The sequence below is a fragment of the Amblyomma maculatum genome, chromosome 1 (assembly GCF_055883805.1).
Source record: "Amblyomma maculatum isolate TAMU_Amacu chromosome 1, ASM5588380v1, whole genome shotgun sequence".
In the NCBI taxonomy this organism is placed as follows: Eukaryota; Metazoa; Arthropoda; class Arachnida; order Ixodida; family Ixodidae; genus Amblyomma; species Amblyomma maculatum.
The window spans coordinates 174,820,404-174,843,372 of NC_139344.1; the positions used below are offsets into that span (position 1 = coordinate 174,820,404).

General features: G+C 44.6%; 1 protein-coding gene across 2 annotated transcripts; it reads left to right on the plus strand.

The window, feature by feature from the left end:
* The first annotated feature begins 216 nt into the window (after positions 1-216).
* Positions 217-22,520, plus strand: LOC146204938 (kynurenine aminotransferase-like). Of its 2 annotated transcripts, none has more exons than XM_084589620.1 (4): positions 217-395; positions 3,517-3,587; positions 4,626-4,712; positions 22,311-22,520. In XM_084589620.1, exons 1-4 carry the CDS (start codon positions 284-286, stop codon positions 22,419-22,421), a joined length of 381 nt encoding a protein of 126 aa, XP_084445746.1. In that variant the 5' UTR covers positions 217-283; the 3' UTR covers positions 22,422-22,520. The 2 variants fall into 2 exon arrangements, with proteins under 2 accessions (XP_084445746.1, XP_084445745.1); XM_084589619.1 differs by lacking the exon at positions 22,311-22,520 and adding an exon at positions 6,024-6,182.
* The last annotated feature ends 449 nt before the right edge of the window (positions 22,521-22,969 follow it).

Below are 22,969 nucleotides of genomic sequence, written 5' to 3' on the forward strand. Positions count from 1 at the left end.
GCAGTTTCAGTCGGTGAGGACCAGCTCGCATACATAGTATTATGCGCGCATCGATAAACTAGAGATTTATTGCCCCATTACACGTGCTAAAATACAGTCCAAACGGTATAAGGCCACGTTATTAGCATCATCTCTATATGCCATCAATGCAGTTCAGGAATAGTGGGCGAACACTGTGCTGACGTGGTCCCTGATACGATTTGCAGCAAGGTATAAATGCAGACTCGTAGTGACGTTGAATGGGCCTTAGCCAGCCTTGCTAAGAACAAAGCTAGCGGAATTGATGGCATTCCAGCTGAGTTGCTTCAAAACCTCAACCATGACGCTGTTAACATTCTTCATACATTATGTCAGAAGATTTGGACAACCCTGCAGTGGCCACAGGATTGGAGGAGGTCAGTTTACATCCCCATTCCAAAGAAAGGCAGTGCCAAGGATTGTTCCAACTACCGCACGATCGCGCTTATTTCGCATGCTAGCACGGTGATGTTGAAAATCCTCCAAGGTAGGCTGCAGCAGTATGTGGATCGGGAGCTTGCGGACGTGCAAGCTGGGTTTCGCAAGGGCAGAGGAACTAGAGACCAAGTTGCCAACCTTCGCTGGATCATGGAAAAAGCAAGAGAGTTCCAGAAACGCATCTACTTCTGCTTTATTGATTATGCGAAAGCGTTTGACTGCGTAGATCACAGCAGATTGTGGCAAGCTCTCCAAGAGATGGGAGTTCCAATTCACCTCATCTGTCTCCTCAGGAACTTGTATGAAGGGCAAGAGGCCACAGTCAGAACTGGGCATGGTCTTACTGATTGGTCTCCGATTGAGAAAGGAGTGAGACAAGGCTGCATACTTTCGCCCTGCCTATTTAACCTATATGCAGAGTGCATCATGAGGAAGGCCGGTCTGGACGAGTCTTCAGCTGGAGTGAAGATTGCTGGAAAACGTATCAACAACCTTAGATATGCGGATGATACCACTTTAATGGCAGAAAGTGAAGCGGAACTCAAGAGACTTCTGATGCTCGTACAAGAAGAGAGTGAGAAGTTTGGGCTTAAACTGAACATTAAAAAGACAAAGATCATGGCGTCCTGCCCTATCAAGTCCTGGAGCATCAAGGGACAAGAAGTGGAAGCTGTGACAGATTTTCTCTTCTTGGGCTCCAAGATTACCTCGGGAGGAGACTGCAGCCATGAAATTAGGAGACGCCTGCTTCTGGGAAAGAGAGCAATTGTTAGCCTTGACCGCCTAGTAAAGAGCAGAGACATATTAGTCTGCCAACCAAGATCCGTATAACTCGTGCTATGGTCTTTCCAGTTGTGATGTATGGATGCGAGAGTTGGACTGTGAAAAAGGCTGACCGCCGAAGAATTGACGCGTTTGAATTGTGGTGCTGGCGAAGACTCTTGAGAGTTCCTTGGACTGCCAGAAGATCAAATCATTCAATATTGTCGACCATAAACCCTGACTGCTCATTGGAGGGTCAAATTCTAAAGTTAAAGCTCAGCTACTTTGGTCATCTGATGAGAAGAGAGGAGTCGCTGGAGAAAGATTTGATGTTGGGAAAGGTGGAGGGTCGCCGGAGAAGGGGTAGGCAGCGAACGCAATGGTTAGATGGCATCCTCGAGGCACTGCAGATGAAGTTATGTGATGTTAGGTAGATAGTGAGAGACCGGAAAGCGTGGCGTGAAATGGTCAATAGGGTCACGAAGAGTCGGACACGACTGAACGACTGAACTGAGTGACGACATAGCCCATGGCGGACGTTCCTTATTTGTCCGCGCGCATTTCAGAGATCACTGTCCACTGGCAAGCTCTAAATGCATGTATAGCGTTCACTACACACTTTTGAGACTGGGAAGTCTATGGATCATTGTTAGTGTAAAATGCGGAAGGCCATTCACACCTGGAGGCGTGTTAAGGCTTATCGTGTTTCATGTAATGAGTCCGACACTTTTTTTTTTTTGCCCAAAATCTCACAAGGCGCACAGGACGCCCTTTGTAAACTCAACATCCGCTGATGATATGTTGCATGACTCCATCATCAGCAAAGAAATGCAAGAACACTGAGAAGCTTGTTATGATATATACAAAGGAAGCTAATAGCCACTGACACGAAGGAAAACATAGGCGATTAGCTTTTACCTTAATAAGCATGAGATGTAAATGTAATTAAGGTAATTGATTATAATTAGAAGAAAAGACAACCACATGCCGCTGATGGAGTCCGAACCTACGACCTCCGAAATTTGGGTAATTTCCCAAATTCCCCAATTTCGCGGTCATGAAGTTCGAACTGGCCGCTTCATTACGCCATAGCACGACGCTTTCATTTCCTTCGTCGTTCCTAAAAAAAAAAAAATAACCTCGATGTTGTCGATAATTATCTTTTGTGTTCATCCAGCGATGAAAAAGAGGAACGTGCATAAAACTTTTCGCCATAGACACTAGAGCACTTCGCAGCGGACGTTGAATTTGCACGTATACCTTCCTGCGCCCCTCAAGAGCTCAGTTTAGGTCTGGTGCGAAACAAATGAAACCGGATTCCCTCGAACTGTAGGTCTATAGACAATGCTTTCGTCTTCGCTTTGTAAACTGATATGACATAGCCTTGCTCATGGATTTGGAGTATTTATTGGCCCATACAGTCAGATGCGTTAAAAAGTTATATTTCTGGACTTTAGTTAACTGTTTCATTAAACAATATTTCAATAAATGACCTTCGCTACGACTGGATTTTTGTTCATGAAAAGATTTGATTTTTATCTAAAGCCATTCATTTTAGCTAATTTTGGAAGTGATTACTGAAATACCTTGCTTTTGTCGAAAAAGACTGAAGCTTCGCAGATTCTCGCCTCGCAGCGTCATTTCTTTCCGTTCGTAACTTTCTCAAGAGTTGGAAAACGTTCTTATTTAATCCTTCGTTAATTCACTCAATTGACGCGGGGCATATCTCTAACAATAACGATTATAATGAAGGAATATTATTATGTCCGCACTTGCCGATTAGTAAAACTGGAGACCGCATTTCTTTAATACAGTAAATTTCTGAGGTTTTTGCACTTGATATATGGTCTACTCTTTTCGACATTTAGATCGGGGCATATATGCCCCGATCTAAATGTCGAAAAGAGTAGACCACGTTTACTTCATTGCTCAGCATCGCGCATTACTGATCCTCTGTCGATCCTTCGTAAGGTGGCATTGTGCAGCGTCGTTAACTAGTTGCAGAAGGCGACATTAACCTATTTACGCGTGCAGATGGCTCTTAACATAAATAAAAGGTATTAGTCTTTGCCGCGAAACTCATGTCGGCAAAATTTTAGAGCTACCTTGTACTAGGTACAGCAAGATCATATGAAAATATGAATTCGCTTTTGACACATTTCCTGATCCCAGTATATAACTAATGTTCTTTGCGAAATACAAAAACGATTTCAGATGTGCCCTGATTAAGTTCAATTGTGTTCTCTCACGAAGCATTCAAAGAAACTCGTTATAATGGGCGTGTATTTCTCTTTGTAGCTTCCAAGCTGACATTAGAAGGCACTGAGCCCAAGCATTCGCTCTTCTCCCTTTGGCTCCACCGCACAAAGGTTTCTATGTTGTATTTTGTTTCTTAGTGTTTTCCTTTTTTCATCGCACTTTTCTTTTTCACAATCTGCATCTAATGATCAGATACACCTTGCTATAGAGAGCGATGCCTATTTCTTGATCTTTGGGCATTATCTGAAACATTGAGTACAACTAATTTTTCATGTAAAGGTCATTTTGTCATCTTTGCAATGACATGGCGAGAATGTTACTTGTGAGAATATTGTTTTCCCCAATGTCCGCATAATTGATTCGGAGGAGCTGCTAAACACTTAAATTTTGTGTGTTGCTGATAGAATGCCTAGTGCATCGTCTACCTGTATTTGAAGGTAAGGCGTAGAAGTCAACGCTCCCCAGACGGAAAAGAACGGAAATTTCAGAACCGTGTCAAAAGTACCCTAAATATATTCTGTTGTTCTGTCGAGACGTCAGACTTTTCTGTAGTTCTGTAATATTTTTCTTTAGCACTTTTCTGTACTACTTTTCTGCAGTACTTTTCTGTCGTAACAAAACAAAATTATGATGTTACTACAGAAAGTTTTGTTTTCACCACAACTTTGCTGTCAAAAACCACACAAAAATTTTTGGTTGCGACGACTGAAAATGTTGTATACTTTTGCTTTTCGACTTCTCCCGTACGTCCGCGTTTGTCTCCTGCTTTGCACTCGAAAAAAAAAAAGGAAAAGACGAAATGCTCAAGCAGGCTGTCCAACTCTCCAAGTGTATCTCGAAGTATTCTCAGGCGGTTCACAGCCTGAGCAAATGAACACTGAGAAAATAAGAACAACACCACGAAGTGGGTGCGACGTGGGCTCTACTTGGACAAGTGCAGAATCAAGTGACTAAGATGTAAAACTTTACCATCAGAATACATTAGGGGCGTGTCACTATAGATGCCGAAAAAATGAGGTGCGTTTACTCAAAACTAATAAGGAAGCATTTTCCCCACGTCGCTTCCTTTTTCGCCACGTTTTCTTCTTTGAGCTGCAAAAAAATAAGCATTCATGAGAGTGACCAGTGCAATGCATATACTTTTTCAGAAGCTCAAGAATTTTCCTGGAAGTGCTTACTACAGCGAAAGGCACAAGCCCTTCGCCCAATATTTGGTACGATTTTGCTTTGCCAAGGTAAGCTCCTTATATATGCCGCGTCTACAAAAGCAATGAAAATTCCGGGAGAACGTCGAGACATGGGAAGAGAACTTCTCCTGGCTCCTGAGCTGCCATTTTCTTGACATTTGTGCGTTCCGCTATCCTTAGAGCGCGTCAACGGTGCGCGTTACTTGTCTGTTAGCAACGCGAGCCTTGCTCCTAACAAGCCGCAGCATGCGGTAAAGCGACAACTGCTGAGTACCGCGTAAAATTCCCGCTTTGTGAGGTTTCGGGAGACCCCTTATTTGTATAACGTGCTCATTTACAGTTTCTGAAGAGTAGCCAGAGAAGTAGTGCTGTTTGTGGGAAATTCAGGTGTCGAATACAATATGTAGAAGACTTTTTTTTTTTTTTTTTGCACCATCTGACTGCAGTGCTCTTATTCTTTCGTTAGCTCCTCAGAAAACAGCCTGCTGTTGCGCTTAATCCACTACCTGTGACCTGCTGTCAAACATCTACAACTAGTCTTTTATAAGAGAGCGGATCTAGAACGACAAAACAAAAAAGTTGCGGCAGATGGTCAATTTCAACGCCAATTTCCTTATTGACATAGAACGAATAACCCCTGTATTTCGGCAAAGTAAAGGACACGAGAAAAGCGCTCAGACACAGTATTAAGAAAAAAGCTTATCCCTCTCGTTGGCAAAAAAAAAAAATATATTGTTCTGTTGATTATACGAAATTGATGTGGACGGTAGCACTGCTATTTTCTTATTTACCTATAAATGCCTGAGCGCAATTTCTGTTAGTTGGGGAAGGATGCAGGTGGGGCTTAATATATATAAACCTACTTTCGACAGCCCTGAGCTATAGAACATTGTTGCATGTCAGGTAAGCTGGTGTTCACGTGTCTCTTTCGGGTTAATTGTTCCACTCGCATAGGGCGTGCCTTACGATCGCGTAAACAGGCTGCACAATGATGTAGGGCGGAGAAGAAATATGTTTTTGTTATTATTTTTACGCAGTGTTATTATAAAAAAAAAGTTACGGTAATTTCATAGATCAACTCATTAATTCAGCTGTTTCGAGCTTTATTGAGACAAATCATCATTCTAAGGGTGATAACCTTCAGATAGATCACACATTTTTATCATTGCTGAGGGAATCTCGCAAAATGGGCAATATAAAGGGAGATTTGAACTGACTGGTCTTGTTCTGTGTACCCCACATTTCGTTGTGAGAAGTAGAAGGTATCAATTCGCGCCACTTTTTCTTACAACCATGTGCCGGCAGTTTAATTATTTCGTTTTTGGATGCCTTTCGTTGTTTTTGTTTTCGTTCTTGAAGGAAGACTCAACCCTTCAGAAAGCCGCTGAAATTCTGATGGAGCTGAAAACAATGTTGGAACCTACAACAGGCAGTACGTCTTCAACCGCAAAGTTGGGCGTCAGCAATGATCAATAAAGACTAGGCATGTAACTTCATCTCGAGAAATGACTTCTTAACTTGCATTTACATGCCGGAACATTCTTGCAAATGGCATAGCGCAGTTCGAAAAAGTGGCAGAAGAATAATTTGGAAAAGTATATTTAAAAAAAGTATCCATAATGATGTGCCTGTAAAATGTATACATCTACCATGACGCCATGGGCCTTGCAGGTCACATATATTGCAAAAGCGTGCTGCGCAGTGCTCTCCCCAGTGGGTGATCACTAAGTAATGTCTTTATGCATCGTCACTTTTAAAATAATGTGTTCAGTTCAGGCGTTCAGTCGTGTCCGACTCTTCGTGACCCTATGGACCATGTCACGCCACGCTTTCCGGTCTCTCACTATCTTCTTAACATCACATAGCTTCATCTGCAATGCCTCGAGAATGCCATCTAACCATCGCGTTCGCTGCCTACCCCTTCTCCGGCGACCCTCAACCTTTCCCAACATCAAATCTTTCTCCAGCGACTCCTCTCTTCTCGTCAGATGACCAAAGTAGCTGAGCTTTAACTTTAGAATTTGACCCTCCAATGAGCAGTCAGGGTTTATGGTCGACAATATCGACTGATTTGATCTTCTGGCAGTCCAAGGAACTCTTAAGAGTCTTCGCCAGCACCACAATTCAAACGCGTCAATTCTTCGGCGGTCAGCCTTTTTCACAGTCCAACTCTCGCATCCATACATCACAACTGGAAAGACCATAGCACGGGTTATACGGATCTTGGTTGGCAGACTAATGTCTCTGCTCTTTACTAGGCGGTCAAGGCTAACCATTGCTCTCTTTCCCAGAAGCAGGCGTAGCCCTTAAGAAAGTTTTACCCAGGGGAAACAATCTTGCTGCAAGCTGGAGAGAATGGGCCTGCCTTTCTAATAATGATTATGCTGAGCGCACGCCACCGCGGCCTGATTAGTTTAAATTGCCTCAAATTACCTGCACCGAATACAAGAATCCATGAGGAGTTGGAAGCAGAGACAGGAAAGTCCACGGCATGCTGTCAGCCCCCGGCATAACATGTAGAAGAAAGGCTGATTGGACGAGTTGGTGAACCATGACGAACAGTATTATAAGAGCGCAACAAAAACGTGACAGAGAGGAGAAGAGGACAACAACGACGCTGAACTTACAAGTGTTTTAATGGAAGGAAGGAAGAACGTATATATACATACACTTGGTGGACGCACATGCGCATAGTCAAATTTGATGTCGAGAAAAAATATGTAAAAAACTGTAAAAAACGCACGTGTGTTGAACCTGCCGACACACTATCCATTGTGCAGCTGGACTTCTCTTTTACTGTCAATGCTACAGGCGTCTTACTTACACAAACATTTGGCCTCCTGTTAATATGGAAGGCCTCGGCGATTTCTCTAGTAGTCTGGTCATTGTGAAGAAATAATATATCAGTGTCAATAAAGAAAGGTACATATTCACACACATTACAATGTTTTGCCAAGTTAGTTTCATTCTTCTTTAATGACTGTGCATGTTCCATCAGCCTAATGTTAATGCAACGGCCCGTCTGCCTAATATACGTACGGCCACAAGACAATATAATTTTATATACGACGCCCATCCTGCAACTAATAAAACTATTGGCATGATTGACCTGGCATGTGTTCTATGTGTACGTATATCGGGCAGACGGGTCGTTGCATTAACATTAGGCTGATGGAACAGGCACAGTCATTAAAAAAGAATGAAACTAACTTGACAAAACAATGTGATGCGTGTGAATGTGTACCTTTCTTTGTCGACACTGATAGTATTTCTTCACAGTGATCAGACTATATGCTAGGGAAACCTCCGAGGCCTTCTATATTAACAGGAAGCAAAATGTTTGTGTAGGTACGACGTCTGTGCATTGACAGTAAAAGAGATGACCATGCTGCACATTGGCAAGTGTGTTGGCAGGTTTAACATGTGCGTGTGATGGGGCGTATTTTTACATGTTGTTATATATTTTTTCACATCAAATTTGACTATGCGCATGTACGTCCACCAAGTGTATGTATATATATGGTCTTCCTTCCTTTCATCAAATCAGTTGTATGTTCAGCGCCGCGGTTGTCCTGTTCTCCTCTTTGTCACTTTTTTGTTGCGCTCTTAAATTACTGTTCGTCAGCATAACATACATGGAACGGGGAACCTAGAAAAATGAGACAACCCGATCCTAGTCATAGCAGCCAAGGTGGCGAATGTAACAGACTGTTCAAAGCGGGAATAAACTGAGAATGACTTTGTGCTGGAGCATAATAGCGTAAAGATACGGCAAAGAAAAGCCTGACCAAGGCCATGGGCAGAGCCATTGCAAGAAGGGAGGGATAGTGTGTAAAGCTCTTGACAACATGTTACAAGGTGGACAAGCGAACACAACTGTGCCCAGCCGCCGCAGTCCTGTTCAGAGATCAATCAGCCCGTACGCCAAAGAATTCATGCGCAATCATACCATCGAAAGAGAAGACACAAGTTTGGGCGTTCGCGATAATAAACGCTTAGCAAGGACCGAAGACAGCGATATCTGAAGCTACTATTACGGCAAAGCCTTCGCGTTGCAATGCACTTGATATTGTGTCCAGCACAACCGTAGCTGCACAGAAAGAACTAACTGGTTTTAGTGTCTCCGCATGGCTCGTCAACACGGACACTCACTCACGCCACGTAGACGATTCCATTTCAAAGTTGTTCAGGTCCCTTGAATATGATTATATCCCCAAAATTCTCTGTTTAAAATCGGCACAAGTATAGCAAGTATAGCTGTTATGGCATGCTATCAAAGGCCACTTTCTTTCAAACACCTCGCCGGGGTGGCGCAGTGGTTACGGCGCTCGACTACTGTTTCCAAGGATGCGGGATCGAGTCCCGGCCTCGGCGGCCGCTTTTCTATGGAGGCGAAAACCTGACGCCCGTGTGCTGTGCGATGTCAGTGCACGTTAAAGAACCCCAGGTGGTTAAATTCCGGAGTACTCCACTACGGCGTCTTTCATAGCAGGAGTCGCTTTGGGACGTTAAACCCAAGAAACCAAACCAAACCAAACTTTCTTTCAAACATAGCGCCCACTGCACCTTCTAAGCATGCTGGTAGCGTTATCCAATCAGCTAACACTAAGTGATCGATCTTGTTGAGGCCCGCCGTGGCAGTGTAGGGGTTATGGGCTCTTCACAGTGCCCAAGAATGCGGGATGGAATCCCAGCCGCGGTGGCGATGGGATTTGCGATGGAGGCGAAAAGCAAGGCGTTCGTGTTCTGTGTCATTTCGGCGCACATTAAAAAACCTCAGATGGTCGAAATTTATGGAGTCCTCCACTACGCCATCTGTCATATCCTATACCGCTTTGGGACGTTAAACATAATCACCAAACCTTTTAAAGCCGCACTAACCTGTCCGTGATGCTGCCTACACCGAAGCAAGTAGCTGATTTTGGGACATTTGTGCCAAAGCCCTGCATGGCTGTGAACTGCGCTATGACAGAGTTCTTAGTTTACAGCACACAATCACGTCCATACGATACATGAGCCAGGCGGAACAGCTAAATTAGCGCTGGATCAACTCTTTCTGCATCAGCTAACTTCTTTTTTTTTTTATACGAAACCTTGCGTTAACAGATTCAATGTCATTTTGTTCCTGTGGTCCTGAAAGATGAATAAACTGCAGTGATAATTTATTGTTTCGTAGTTGCTACTGAACGCATACCAAGCATTAGAGGTTTTGACGGGGTAAAACGTCACCTTCAACGGCGAGAAATGGAGTAGATTTAGCTTCTTTTGCTTCGACTGGCCTAAATAGCATGTGGTGACACTTGCCCTGAACTAGAACTGCCTCCACAAGCTGCCACTGTGCCTAGTTACTTTCAGTATGACAGTCTTAAACAGAGAAGAGAAAAGAACAGATCAACCAAGCCACCTTTTCGTAACTTACGAATTGCTTTCGAAAAAAAAAAAACTAATTTGAATCTTTGGAAATAATTTCAGCAGCGACGATGGGATGGTGTTTATTTTGCTATGCGGTGCTTTCACTGTGTGGATCACTGCCTGCACGTAGGTCGGCTTATGAGCGTGCGGTCACGGGCTCGATCCTGTTAATAACCGCCACATTTTAGTAGATCCGAGATTTTAAGGCATGTTGAAGGACACCGAGTGGTCGAAATAAACTTGGACTATTTTACTACGGCATCCGTCCTGGCAGGTCGTTCGCCATTGGTATGTAAAAACTTATTATTATCCTATTCTCATATTCCGGTAGCTGAATCCTATTCTCATATTCCGGTAGCTGACCAGGCATACCAAAGCTTCTGCGCTACTTGCAGCTCCGCAGAAAATTAACCCTGTCGTAATGCAGCAGCAGATCACATTTGAGCAACTGAAACGGATGGTCTCCCTCGGTTGCCCAAGACACGATACCTAACGTCAGAAGCACGGCTTGGCCGGAAATTGAGCGCCCTGCACGCATAGCAATCCCACCGCACTCGTATTACGCCAAGTCCAGCTTTTCTTGAATGGAACCCACTGGAAGCGCCGCCACTGTGGGCGCCCATTAAGAAAACCCCCCATAGAAGCTACTACGCGCGAGTATCCTATTATGCGCGTCATCCGGCAACACGATAGATAAAGGCGAGTGTAGAAGGTACGCTTTATCGTGCCGAAGCCGCGATGACGGGGGTGCGTCCGTCCGGTGAGAGCCGCTCCAGCGGTCGGTCACTCCTCGCCACACAGAAGCGAAAAGAGTGGTAGGCGGCGAGCGGCACGTCGCCGAGGTGGGGTTTTACTTAATGAGAGCTCCGCTCGAGAGCAAAGGCGCGCCTGTCTCCCCCACTTCCGTCCTTCGCCCTCCTCGTGAATGCTGGCCTACGCGACGGCGTAAGAACTGCGAGCAAGGGCGTCAAAGGTCCTGGGAACTCGCCTGCGGCCTTCGCGTCCGCCCGTGTATTGCGTGGACCGCATGATCATGACCCTGATTGCCCGAACAGTGCGCCCTGCCCTCGGACGGAAGCGCGACCTGCCCTGCGAGTGTCTACGAAAGCTATGCCCCCCATCATCCAGCCTCCCCGACGAAGTCTCTTCTTTCCTTTCTTTTGGTATCAGTAACACGTAAATGAAAACTGCGATGATATAGAGCGCAAGCCAAACGAAGAGCAGCAAAATTAGAGCAAGAAGGGGCGAAAGTCTGACCGAGAAATCTCGTTTGACCTGCGAATGGCGAAAACGAGCCTGCGCTGCGAAGGGAGAGAATCAGCAGCCCTCGGATCGACACCGGAAACGGGCCGCCAAAGAGCGCTCGCCCCGTATACGTATTTGTGATCGTGGGATGTTCTTTCGGAAGTCGAAAACCAGAATACTCTTGATGCGCCTTTTAACCGAGGCTGAGTCCGTGACCCGCCTACTAATATGGATGGCCAGTGAAGTGAAGCTTCCATACCCATGCGTTTAACAGTTCCGCTTGCATATTCCAAAGAACGCGGTGAAAGTACCTCTCGACGTCTTGCGATTGGCGGATACTGCGCATTTTGTGTCTCGTCACTTTTTTGAAATGAGTGAATAGATAAATAAAATTTAAATGAGTGTGGCGTACGCGCCGCGACTGCAATTCGATCACGTCTACTTTCAGGAATGCTAAAAACCACGCGATATCCCGAACGTTCATAATTCACCGCACCTGCGTGCGACCGAGAAACTTTCATTTATTGCAACGCCGCACTAGCATTAAACTCGGTCAGGCTCAAGGTTTCTGACGTTTTCTATCCTCAGATTCGTTCTTTTTTTTTTTCTTTTCGTGCTGGGAAGCAACATTCCATTGTGCAGTCGCAGAAACAAAATATTAGCAGTAGAGGCGCCTGGTTTCCACATCAGTTCCGAAATAATTTCCTTTTCAGCAATAAGCCGTATATGCACATTACGTTATTAAACAATATTTTGCTAAAGAACGTCGCATGTCCTTCCAACATTATTACGCGTCAAATTATCGAAGATTGAAAACTAGAAACCTGGCAGGTGTTTCCGCCGGTACCGCCTACTGCGGAAATGCATTGCCAAAACAGCCTTACACGTGTTTTCTATAGCTTTCGAACTTCAGGCAGAGGTTAAAAAAAAAAAATACACTTGCGTGGTGGAACAATGGTGCGTCTGACAAGGCAATGAAATTTAAGCGCGTAACAAGCCAGTATTCAGTAAACCATATATTGTACCTTTTTTCCCTGCAAGTCAGTGTCAAATGTTGACAAAAATTTCGACACTTCATAGTGATAGAAAAAGTAAAATCGCTTTGTTTTTCTGTCACCCCACCCGGCGTGGTTACGCTCCTGTATACGTGTTTTATTCTTTGATGAATGTGTATGCCTGATTTACTTGCTTAACAGCGGTTAAAAAGGGAAATTTGTTTCATTACTGGCTCATGACAAATTAGTGGAAACACACGTTCATGAAAGGCGCCTTAATGCCAAATGCCTTTTACCACAGCCGTTCAATTGAGTTCATGATTCTCAGGCACTTGAAATTTATTGGCCCTTTTTAGCTTCATTTAAAAGCTCATTTGTAGGGCGCTATGTGGAAACCTACAGGTTACGATAACGAGGATTATAAATTATATATCTCGTTTCAACCATGCGCTCCACTTTCTGTGTTCAACACAGAACGCTGCAAACTTTAGACAACAATACCTGGGGCCTTCCGACATGGCTCAGTGGTCTTAATATTCGGCTGCTGATACTAAGGCAGCGAAGTCGATTCCACCCGCCTCTATTTAGACGCGAGCGAAATACGAAAAATGCCCGTGCCCTGTGAGGTGCCATGTTAAAGAAGCGCAGGCGGTCGAAATTAATCCGTAGCCATCCGCTGCGGTGTTCCTCGTAGCCCGTATGTTGCTTCGGGACGTTAAATCCCGCAGTTTTCAATGCCTGCAAGCATTTACGGTCACAACTGCCCCACCACCTTTACTGCGCCTGTTACGCAAGCCTGCTTCGGTCTTTTTATCGACGGCTGCAGATGCTGGACTTCAACAGAGACGAATCGAAAGGTCCTTCTGAGTTCAGACGCACCTGCGGATCGACCGTTGACATCAAACTCTGGTCTGTGCAGGTAGCTGCGAGCCGAAGTTTTCTGTTGCCGGTGCATACGAATATAGTTCACGCATCATGCTCCCCGTGTCAGAATCATATACCGTTCCGGCCATAAATGATAACAATACCTACCTTGCTATTTGTACAGAAGCTATAGAACTGTGCGCCATTGCAGTATCTGCCCAGGCATATATTGCGACAGCCATTCAGAATCGTGTAACAGACAGTGCTCCTAGTGACTCCTTAGATGATTTTTCATTATTTCAAAAACTATGAGAGATACGTTTATGCGGCCAGACCAATTTTGTTTGACAAGAAGTACGACATTATATACGTGATAGAGCTTAATAATTAGGCGATGAATTAACGTGCTCTAGCTCACCACCTTCTTTATTTTTATTTTAAAGGGAGGGTACGTTTAGAAAATTGAAGTACGTCAACTTCAAAGGCGAGTCTGCTTTAAATTTCCGCAATCGAAAATGCGTTTCTAATTGCCGAATCTCGAATATTCTAACTTGAAAGCTCGTTGGGTTGGCATCGCCGCATTGTTGTATATACTTGTTCTACATACGTTCCGATTATAAGTGCAACTTTTTAAAAGTTGCACTTATAACTTTTATAGCAGTTATAACAGTTATAACATTTTATAACAGGTATAACTTTTACAACAATTGTAAATGCAACTTTTATAAAGTTGCTCTTATAACTGGAACTGATGTCGAACATGATCAAGAGTGTATTTACAAAGCTGCTCCTCTTGGATTTCTAACGCATAAAATATAGGCTCCATTCATATATTTCATGTAGAACTTGTAGACGTAGAACTTATTGTTATTCTGGAGATGATACCATGAGCATCGACCCGACTTTATAATTATGTAATGTGGAAAAGCTTACTCAGGGAACTTTCAAATGTCACATTTTGCATTAAATATTTCGAACACAAATGCCTATTAACAAAATTTTAAAATTGGATTCACCTTTTATGCTGATGGCCTTTGAGTTTGCATTGCAATATTGCCGCTTGAAATCAGGAGTTGGAAATGCGCTCAGTCAAACATAATTAATTGGTCGCCTGATCAGTATTCTCTACAATGGACATAATCTCCTCCTCGCTATACTATATAACTCACCTGCATTGACTGCACCAACGTATATTATATATAGGCTTCAAAATATAAATATGCATGGTAAAAAATAATACTGACAGCGACATTAGAAATACTGAACACCATCCTCAAACAGTCGCGACATCCTTCCTGCGGTCGTATATTGCGTGCCGTCTACCTTGCACTTCAACTCGTTTGAATCAATGGGCATTTTGAATTGAAGGTCCATATAGACGGTCTCCACTAGTAAGTGGTTTCTGCAAGTAAATTTTGTCCTGTAAAATAACTATCATTCAGCATTCTTCTAAGCTAATTTGCGGTAATTTGGTTCCATATAAAACTCGCAATGCATTACCGCCTTTAGAAGTATGGAATGAGTAGCAAAGGAGCCACTGAACGCTTGTCGCATGCAAGACCACGAAAGGGAAAGGAGACAAAATTATTTGTGGCGCATGTTTGGGACACGCGTTCAATCCAGCTTGTGCTTCCTGAAACTTTTGTAAAAAAAAGAAAAATATCGTAATGTTCAAACCAAATCAGTTTATTTTCCACTTATAAATTTCAAAATGGAGGGAAGCTGCAAGAAGAAACTGCTCGTTAGCAGCTTGATTTACTCGCAGCACCCAATAATTTGTGAGTACTTGAAGGACATTCATGCCTCGCTCTTTAATTAGGTGCTTGGCCGCCCGCTAAGCAGGCGTCTGGGGAAGCGTGCCCCAGCTACGAGCTCTGTGTTGGTCGTCCGTTGGTGCGCGGTGTGGCAAGAGAACGGATATTGAAGGTTTAAACGGCGGCCACTTCTAATTATGCTGAAAGTTTATTACAAGGTGATAATAATACTGATAAATAATATACTCCATAAAGGTGGCGCTGGACTGCTGTGCCCAAAGATGCAGGAACGAATCCCAGCCGCGGCGGCAGCTTTTCAAGAGCGGGAAGGGGGGGGGGGGGGGGGGGCAAGACGCCCGTGTGCTGTGCTATGTCAGTGCACGTTAAAGATCCTCAGGAGGTCGAAATTTCCTGTGCCCTCCACTACGCCGTCACTCATAGCCCGAGTCACTTCGGGATGCTCAACCTCACAGATTCAGTGCACGTGATAACAGCGCAGAAGACAAGGACAGAAAAGAGACAGACACCACGAACGCTAATGTCCTTGTCTGTCCTTGTCTTTTGCACTAGTTACCATATGCATTGAATCTGAAAATCACCAGCTAGCCAAGTTGTCCGCTTTAAACCCCAAAAACCAACCAACTAACCTAGTAATTAATATAATTTGAATGATAGTATTACTATTATGGGTACGCATTACATCACAGGAACATTGAGTTAAAATTAAGACCGTTATGAAGTACCGCTAATGATGACCACTAATTATCATCCAACAGCATTACTCAGCAACAATGCAACACGTCCATATGGCATTGTGGTCGAAATTTCTTCTTAAGGATTTTTAAGTGTCGCTTCACGCTTTAGTCCGTAGCACTTCTGGCCGCAATCACAGATTTCGATGGTAGCAGTCTCACGCCTGCTCTCTCTCTCTCTCTCTCTCTCTCTCTCTCTCTCTCTCTCTCTCTCTCTCTCTCTCTCTCTCTCTCTCTCTCTCTCTCTCTCTCTCTCTCTCTCTCTCTCCGTGAGCTTGAGGCGCGAAGGAGACGGGGGCGACGTCACGAGCATAGGTGGTGTTCCGCCACGTCGCGCGTCTTAGCCGATGATAAGGGGGAGCACTGGTGCAGCCATTTTACACTTACACGGCCGCAACGGCTGCAACTGTGATACGCGCCACTTCTGCCTCAAAATTATGGTGTAAGGTTATTACCAGGTGATAATAATACTGATAAATAATGTACTCCACAAAGGTGGCGCACAGGTTATATGCGCTCGACTGCTGTGCCCAAGGATGCAGGAACGAATCCCGGCCGCGGCAGCCGCTTTTTGATGGGGGAGGAAAAACAAGGCGCGTATCACAGTTCCAGCCGTTGCGGCCGTCACCTGGCAATGTTGTACAAGAGTATTGCCAATACGTGGTAAATTTCCCATTTCGTGGGGAAATGCAAGCTACTAAGAAAAAAAGACGGAAATTTATTTTTCACCCATTGAAAATGTGGTAAATTTATGCTGTCTGGAGACTTGTTTCATATTGTTTCCTAGTGAAAATATGTAGACACGTAGTGGAAACGACGATCTGACCTTTCTGGGGAGCAGAGTTTCATGCTGTCTTTACTTTCCTGCCTAGCCTTGGTTGAAAAGCCAACAAATTGCGTGCCTGGCACACCGCACAAGTGCCCAAAGTGTGGCATTCGGGATTAACTGTTAGGGAGGTCGGAAGGGGGCAGTTTCATTTTCTCATAGTCAAATGCGTTATGTCTTCACGTACATACTGATTCCCGAAACGCATACAGATACATTCCAAACAACTTTCTGTCGCCCTTAAGCCAAGGCCAGGGAGAAGACAGATTTTTGTCCTTGTGCCATGAACAAGATCAGGCCTCAGTCCAGGGGTGCGGAGGGGATGAGGGGGTAATTACCTAATTACCCCCTCATAGAAACGAAACTGGGTGGCTAGGGGGAGGGGTTATCGCAGGCCGCTTTGGAAACTTTATGGCTAGTGTCAGCCTATATAGATATAGCTTCGCGAAGGCGCCATAAAGAACTCACGGTGGAAGAACTATCCCATTCATCAACACTATGCGTGGGATTTATATTTTATTTTATTGTGCTATTTTTGTTATTAATTTGATTGCAGGTGTTCACTCTAAAACTATCCTTTCACGAAAACATATTTCGTGAGAAAAACAAAAAGGAAAATTTTGTGTTCACACCTGGGAAAATCCAGCTGACCAACGTGGCAACACTATTGTACAAGCGCATGGAGCCCCGGACTGAGAAGCCGCATGTCGCTCGCACACCCTCAAATTCGGACTCTCCCGAGGCATCAGTCGCTCCTCGGCCTCCACGGACAACAGACGTGTACGCGTGGTGCTCCCTCGTCCTCTCCTCCGCGCTGCTCACCGGGCCGCTTGGTGATAAAAAAGCATAACGAAGTGTACAAATGCTAATGAAAGTGTAGCAAGGGGGAGCAGTGCTACGCATATTCTTAGGATTTGATGAACTACGCAAATAAGCTATAATGTGTTTTATTGCCCTATGATCGCGTCCTCTCGTATACATAGGCTTGCCACTCTGTTTCATCTCGATGGCGCTGCGAATGACCTCATAGTCCTGGAGAATCGATGCCTTCAGCTCACCGTTGTAGTCGGCCAAGGGCCCTGGATCCCGCCTCCCGGTTCAGCCCCAGACTGACCTGACCCAACCTAATCAGCTACTTTCTCCCGCCTGTCCAAATTTCCGCCCACGCGACACAATGATGACGTGAGGTCGACGACGAGAAGAGCGTACGACCTCATGACAAATCACTGCCGCTACAGCATCACAACGACCAGACATAGGACGGTACCCATCACCCGACACATCCGGCGCATGTCCTTCACCCTCAGCCCGTGGCAACCGCTGGTCGTCAAGCTTCGAAAATGTAATTTAACCAAACCTGTTCATTCATCGCGGCGGCAAGACTGTAATTTTCTTCTAACCCCTATTCGGTCATTACCACTGTCAGCTCATCACTTAAACCTGCAAGCACAGCTTAGGCCGGCCATTTTTTGGTCTCGGGTAATCTTATGAACTAGAGTATGAAGTGGGGATTGATGCGGTGTGGAGCTCTCACATTAAATTATATTTCATCCCGTCATTATGTCGTCCTGTATTCATCCGCTTGTCACTGCGTCACAATACGGCGGCCATTTCCTGCATTAATTGCGTTTTGCTGTGTAAAGGTTAAAACACAAAAGGACGACATGCTGGGGAGAAACGTTGAATTGTGCTCTGTCTGTTTCTTTATATCTCCAGAGGCATGTCTCTGTGAGTTGGCTCTTTGGACTCCAGTCATCACACGGCAGCGCACCAACTGCGGCTACCTTGTTTTATTGTGAAATTTGCTTCTTTATTCCTCGGCGGCATTGTCTCATCACCTCATCCAGTCATCTTGTCTGCACGCATGTGCACATCGCGACCTACCACAAAAACCATTCCGTTTCCCATAAACGACACCCTGTGCGGGGAGTGCTTGGAGAACATCTTAATAAGATTCCAACAAAAGCGAGGCCTTTCCTTGCAAAATTGGGGGTGGTGATTACCAGTATAGCAACTGCGAAGCTGGGCCAACGTATAATTGTTAGAGAACCGGCTAATAAGCGATAACTTCGAGGTGTCTGACGAACGCAGGAAAACCAGCGAGTTAGCGAACCACGCCAATCGAAAAGTCCGACATGGCCTTGCCATGTTCTGCTGCTAAGACGACCATACTGCCTTTTGCAGTCATGAGCATAGCTACAAATAGCGCCTTCTTAAACACAGTCTTCTAAATCGAAGAGCTTCTGGGCGGGCCGAACTGTACTTGCCCTCCTATACGAGCCTCATCAAAACGCCTCAAAGCGTTACTTGTTCTCTCAATGTTTCTCAGTTGTGGCTAGGAACTTCTACTACTGGTGAAATTTAGAAGTTTATGTGGGCATAAATTAAGTACGTACTTCTCGCTATCTGAACTCTCTCCTTTCAAACGTTATCACACTAGCAGAACTTGTGTGTGTGTGTGTGTGTGTGTGTGTGTGTGTGTGTGTGTGTGTGTGTGTGTGTGTGTGTGTGTGTGTGTGTGTGTGTGTGTGTGTGTGTGTGTGTGTGTGTGTGTGTGTGTGTGTGTGTGTGTGTGTGTGTGTGTGTGTGTGTGTGTGTGTGTGTGTGTGTGTGTGTGTGTGTGTGTGTGTGTGTGTGTGTGTGTGTGTGTGTGTGTGTGTGTGTGTGTGTGTGTGTGTGTGTGTGTGTGTGTGTGTGTGTGTGTGTGTGTGTGTGTGTGTGTGTGTGTGTGTGTGTGTGTGTGTGTGTGTGTGTGTGTGTGTGTGTGTGTGTGTGTGTGTGTGTGTGTGTGTGTGTGTGTGTGTGTGTGTGTGTGTGTGTGTGTGTGTGTGTGTGTGTGTGTGTGTGTGTGTGTGTGTGTGTGTGTGTGTGTGTGTGTGTGTGTGTGTGTGTGTGTGTGTGTGTGTGTGTGTGTGTGTGTGTGTGTGTGTGTGTGTGTGTGTGTGTGTGTGTGTGTGTGTGTGTGTGTGTGTGTGTGTGTGTGTGTGTGTGTGTGTGTGTGTGTGTGTGTGTGTGTGTGTGTGTGTGTGTGTGTGTGTGTGTGTGTGTGTGTGTGTGTGTGTGTGTGTGTGTGTGTGTGTGTGTGTGTGTGTGTGTGTGTGTGTGTGTGTGTGTGTGTGTGTGTGTGTGTGTGTGTGTGTGTGTGTGTGTGTGTGTGTGTGTGTGTGTGTGTGTGTGTGTGTGTGTGTGTGTGTGTGTGTGTGTGTGTGTGTGTGTGTGTGTGTGTGTGTGTGTGTGTGTGTGTGTGTGTGTGTGTGTGTGTGTGTGTGTGTGTGTGTGTGTGTGTGTGTGTGTGTGTGTGTGTGTGTGTGTGTGTGTGTGTGTGTGTGTGTGTGTGTGTGTGTGTGTGTGTGTGTGTGTGTGTGTGTGTGTGTGTGTGTGTGTGTGTGTGTGTGTGTGTGTGTGTGTGTGTGTGTGTGTGTGTGTGTGTGTGTGTGTGTGTGTGTGTGTGTGTGTGTGTGTGTGTGTGTGTGTGTGTGTGTGTGTGTGTGTGTGTGTGTGTGTGTGTGTGTGTGTGTGTGTGTGTGTGTGGGTGGGTGGGTGGGTGGGTGGGTGGGTGGGTGGGTGGGTGGGTGGGTGGGTGGGTGCGTGCGTGCGTGCGTGCGTGCGTGCCTGAGATGTTTCCTTAACTATAGGCGTTGCAAGATTACCTAGAAAAGGTAGAAAGTTGCTTATCTCTTAACAGAACGAGAGGAGGAAGATAGCTTACACGGTATTAAAGAACACTGAACAAGGGTAGAGAGGGCGGGGGGGGGGGGGGGGGGGGGGGAAGCCTCTGGTCGCAGGTCGGGCCAACGTTTCGACAAGTGGACTTGTCTTCGTCTGGGCAGAGCGATCAGGGGTTTAAATACGCTTTTGCTTCCGAAGAAGAAAAGCTGGGGAGGGCGAGAGTGGGTGAGAAGAAAGTAGGTCAAGGAAGGAAAAATATTATTAAAAAATATTTCTTTAGTATGTATTTCTCAGCCTGGAAATGGTGATACTGTGACCTGAAAAAGATATAAAATCGGCAGTACCAGGAAAATCTACAATGCAGCGTGGATGACTAGTCAGCATTGTAGATTTTCCTGGTACTGCCGCTTTTATTTCTTTTCCAGGCCACGGGATCACTAGTTCCAGGCTGAGAAAAACATGCTGAAGAAATATTTTTAATATTTTTGCGAATGCGTATTTAAACCCCTGCCAGTGATGATCACTCTCCCAGACGAAGGCAAGTCCACTTGTCGAAACGTTGGCTCGACCTGCAAACTGAGACTTCCCCCCCTCTACCCTTGTTCAGTGTTCTCATTTCTTAATGTAATATAGCTGTGGAACCTAACGCTTACTCATGCTGTCCGTATTACCATTATAATATTAACAATATAATAGTAACAATATCATTTCAAGCTACTTTTGGACAAGAACTTTAATCCCTATGTGCGACATTAGAAGATTTTGTATGCACTTTCTTTTTCTGTACATTAACTTCAGCCTAAAGGTGCTACTTTGAAGATTGTATTTCGATTATTCTAACTCAAAATATTCTTCATAATGATGTCTCAATTTTGAAATTCTAGTATGTACACACTGCTGTTTTGCTCTAGTCGCTTGTGTTCCCTCCCTCTCAACTGTAAGTTAAGGGTATACGAATAAATAAATAAATAAATAAAAAAAATAAAGGACGTTAGTTCGTTGGCACCTGTGGCGCAGTAAGAGCCCAGAAGACGAAGCTCCCACAGCAGTTGGGGCAGAGAAACAACTGGTCTTTCCAAGTTCACCGTGTTCTTTCCAGTTGCTGTGTCGTTGCACACCCATTTTCATTATCACACACAGCCACGGGAGACCTCTTCCAAAGCGCCCTGATTCTTCAGGTCGAGGTAGTATTATTTTCATCACCTGCCGTAAATCAATACAGGTGCGCGTGAAACGTTCGCAGAGACCGGTTCAGCATCAATTCACTGCGAAAAAGTACTACATGCAATATTTTCTATTAACAACCCTTTTTCAAGGAGGTCAGCCGCAAGCACAGTATCGATGCCGTTCATCGAAGAAGCTAAGCCCTCACGACATCAAAACAGTCTAGAGAGAGTGGAATGATGAGGGCCGCACGAGTTAAATCAAGCATATTGCCTTTCTGAATAATTGTGGAACAAGTGCTGTTTACAAAGTTGTTCTCTTTAGTGGTTAACTGCATATCACCGACACTAGACGCCGATTCAAAGTCCGTACATGAGAACGTTTTAATTCTTAAAAGGTACTTAGAATATTCTCTCAATAAACATTGCAGCGCTCAACGTCTCGAATTTATGCACCGGTTATAAGGGACGCTTATTAAAGGGCCCCATATTACTTTAATTATTTAGCGTGCACTGATATTGAACAGCACATGAGCCTTTTGCAGTTTACTTCCACCGAAACGGGGCTACCGCGGCCTGGAATCCACCTTGCGATATAAGGGTCAGTAGCAGAACATCAGCGCTACTGGGCCATCAGGGAGGGAGGGTTATTAAAAGCCTATAAATCTTTAGTGTATCAAGTTACTGCTGCCCTTGAGGCTGTGCATCTTATTTTGCCAATAGTTCCACTGTTTTGAGGCTCATTCATCGAAACGCCCGTACAGCAGCGGACGTCTTCCAGACTGTAAAGAATTCTTTAACTTTTGTCAGCTAACCCTTCATCACGTTAACGAAGTAAATAGAGCTGGACTTTGTCATTTAATTTTTTGTACCTTACGTCAAAGGTAGTTAGTACCTTTTTAATTGCGTTTGGTAATTTGTTTATATGAGCTTTTCGGTTTATAATTCTATCTGCTTTCCCCACAGCACTCAACTGAAATACAGTACTTGTGCCTGAACTTTTCCCTTCCCCTCGCTGCCTTTCATTTCACAGACCTGAACAAAAGCCGTTGTGATTTCCGCCAACGAAAACCTTGATGTCGAACAACTCTTTCTTCATGAACTGATGATATATGTTTTGAATCCTTTAACGTTCTCCGTACATTCTTTTTTTATGTGTTTTCCTGTACCCATGTTTTCCTGTGTTTTCCTGGAATAAAAGATACAGGGGTGTACTTGTTTGTGAAGAATTTCTATTTGACAAAACTTTACCTAATAAAGAAGCGCATTACCTCTCTTCGTTCTCCACTCCGTCATTATTAAAAATTCGTTCAGCCAGGAAACCGCCTTTTCTATACACTCTGTAGCTCATAGCTTCATGAATCACAGTTTTATTTTATGGGATTCCCTTATAGCAAGAGAACTGGTCCCTGGACCAAACAAGAATTTCATCTTCCATTTTGTGGAGAAGACGTCAAGTAGCAATAGACGGCGTCCTCCTAATTCTCTCATCAAAAAAATTACGAGGGACTTTAGCGACTAAAGTAGTGAAAGGCGAAAGCCTGAGTGCCGAATTCTGCTACGCAACTGGCACTGATTAGTCATTATTCAATTAATTAATTATTGATTATTGATTGACATATGGC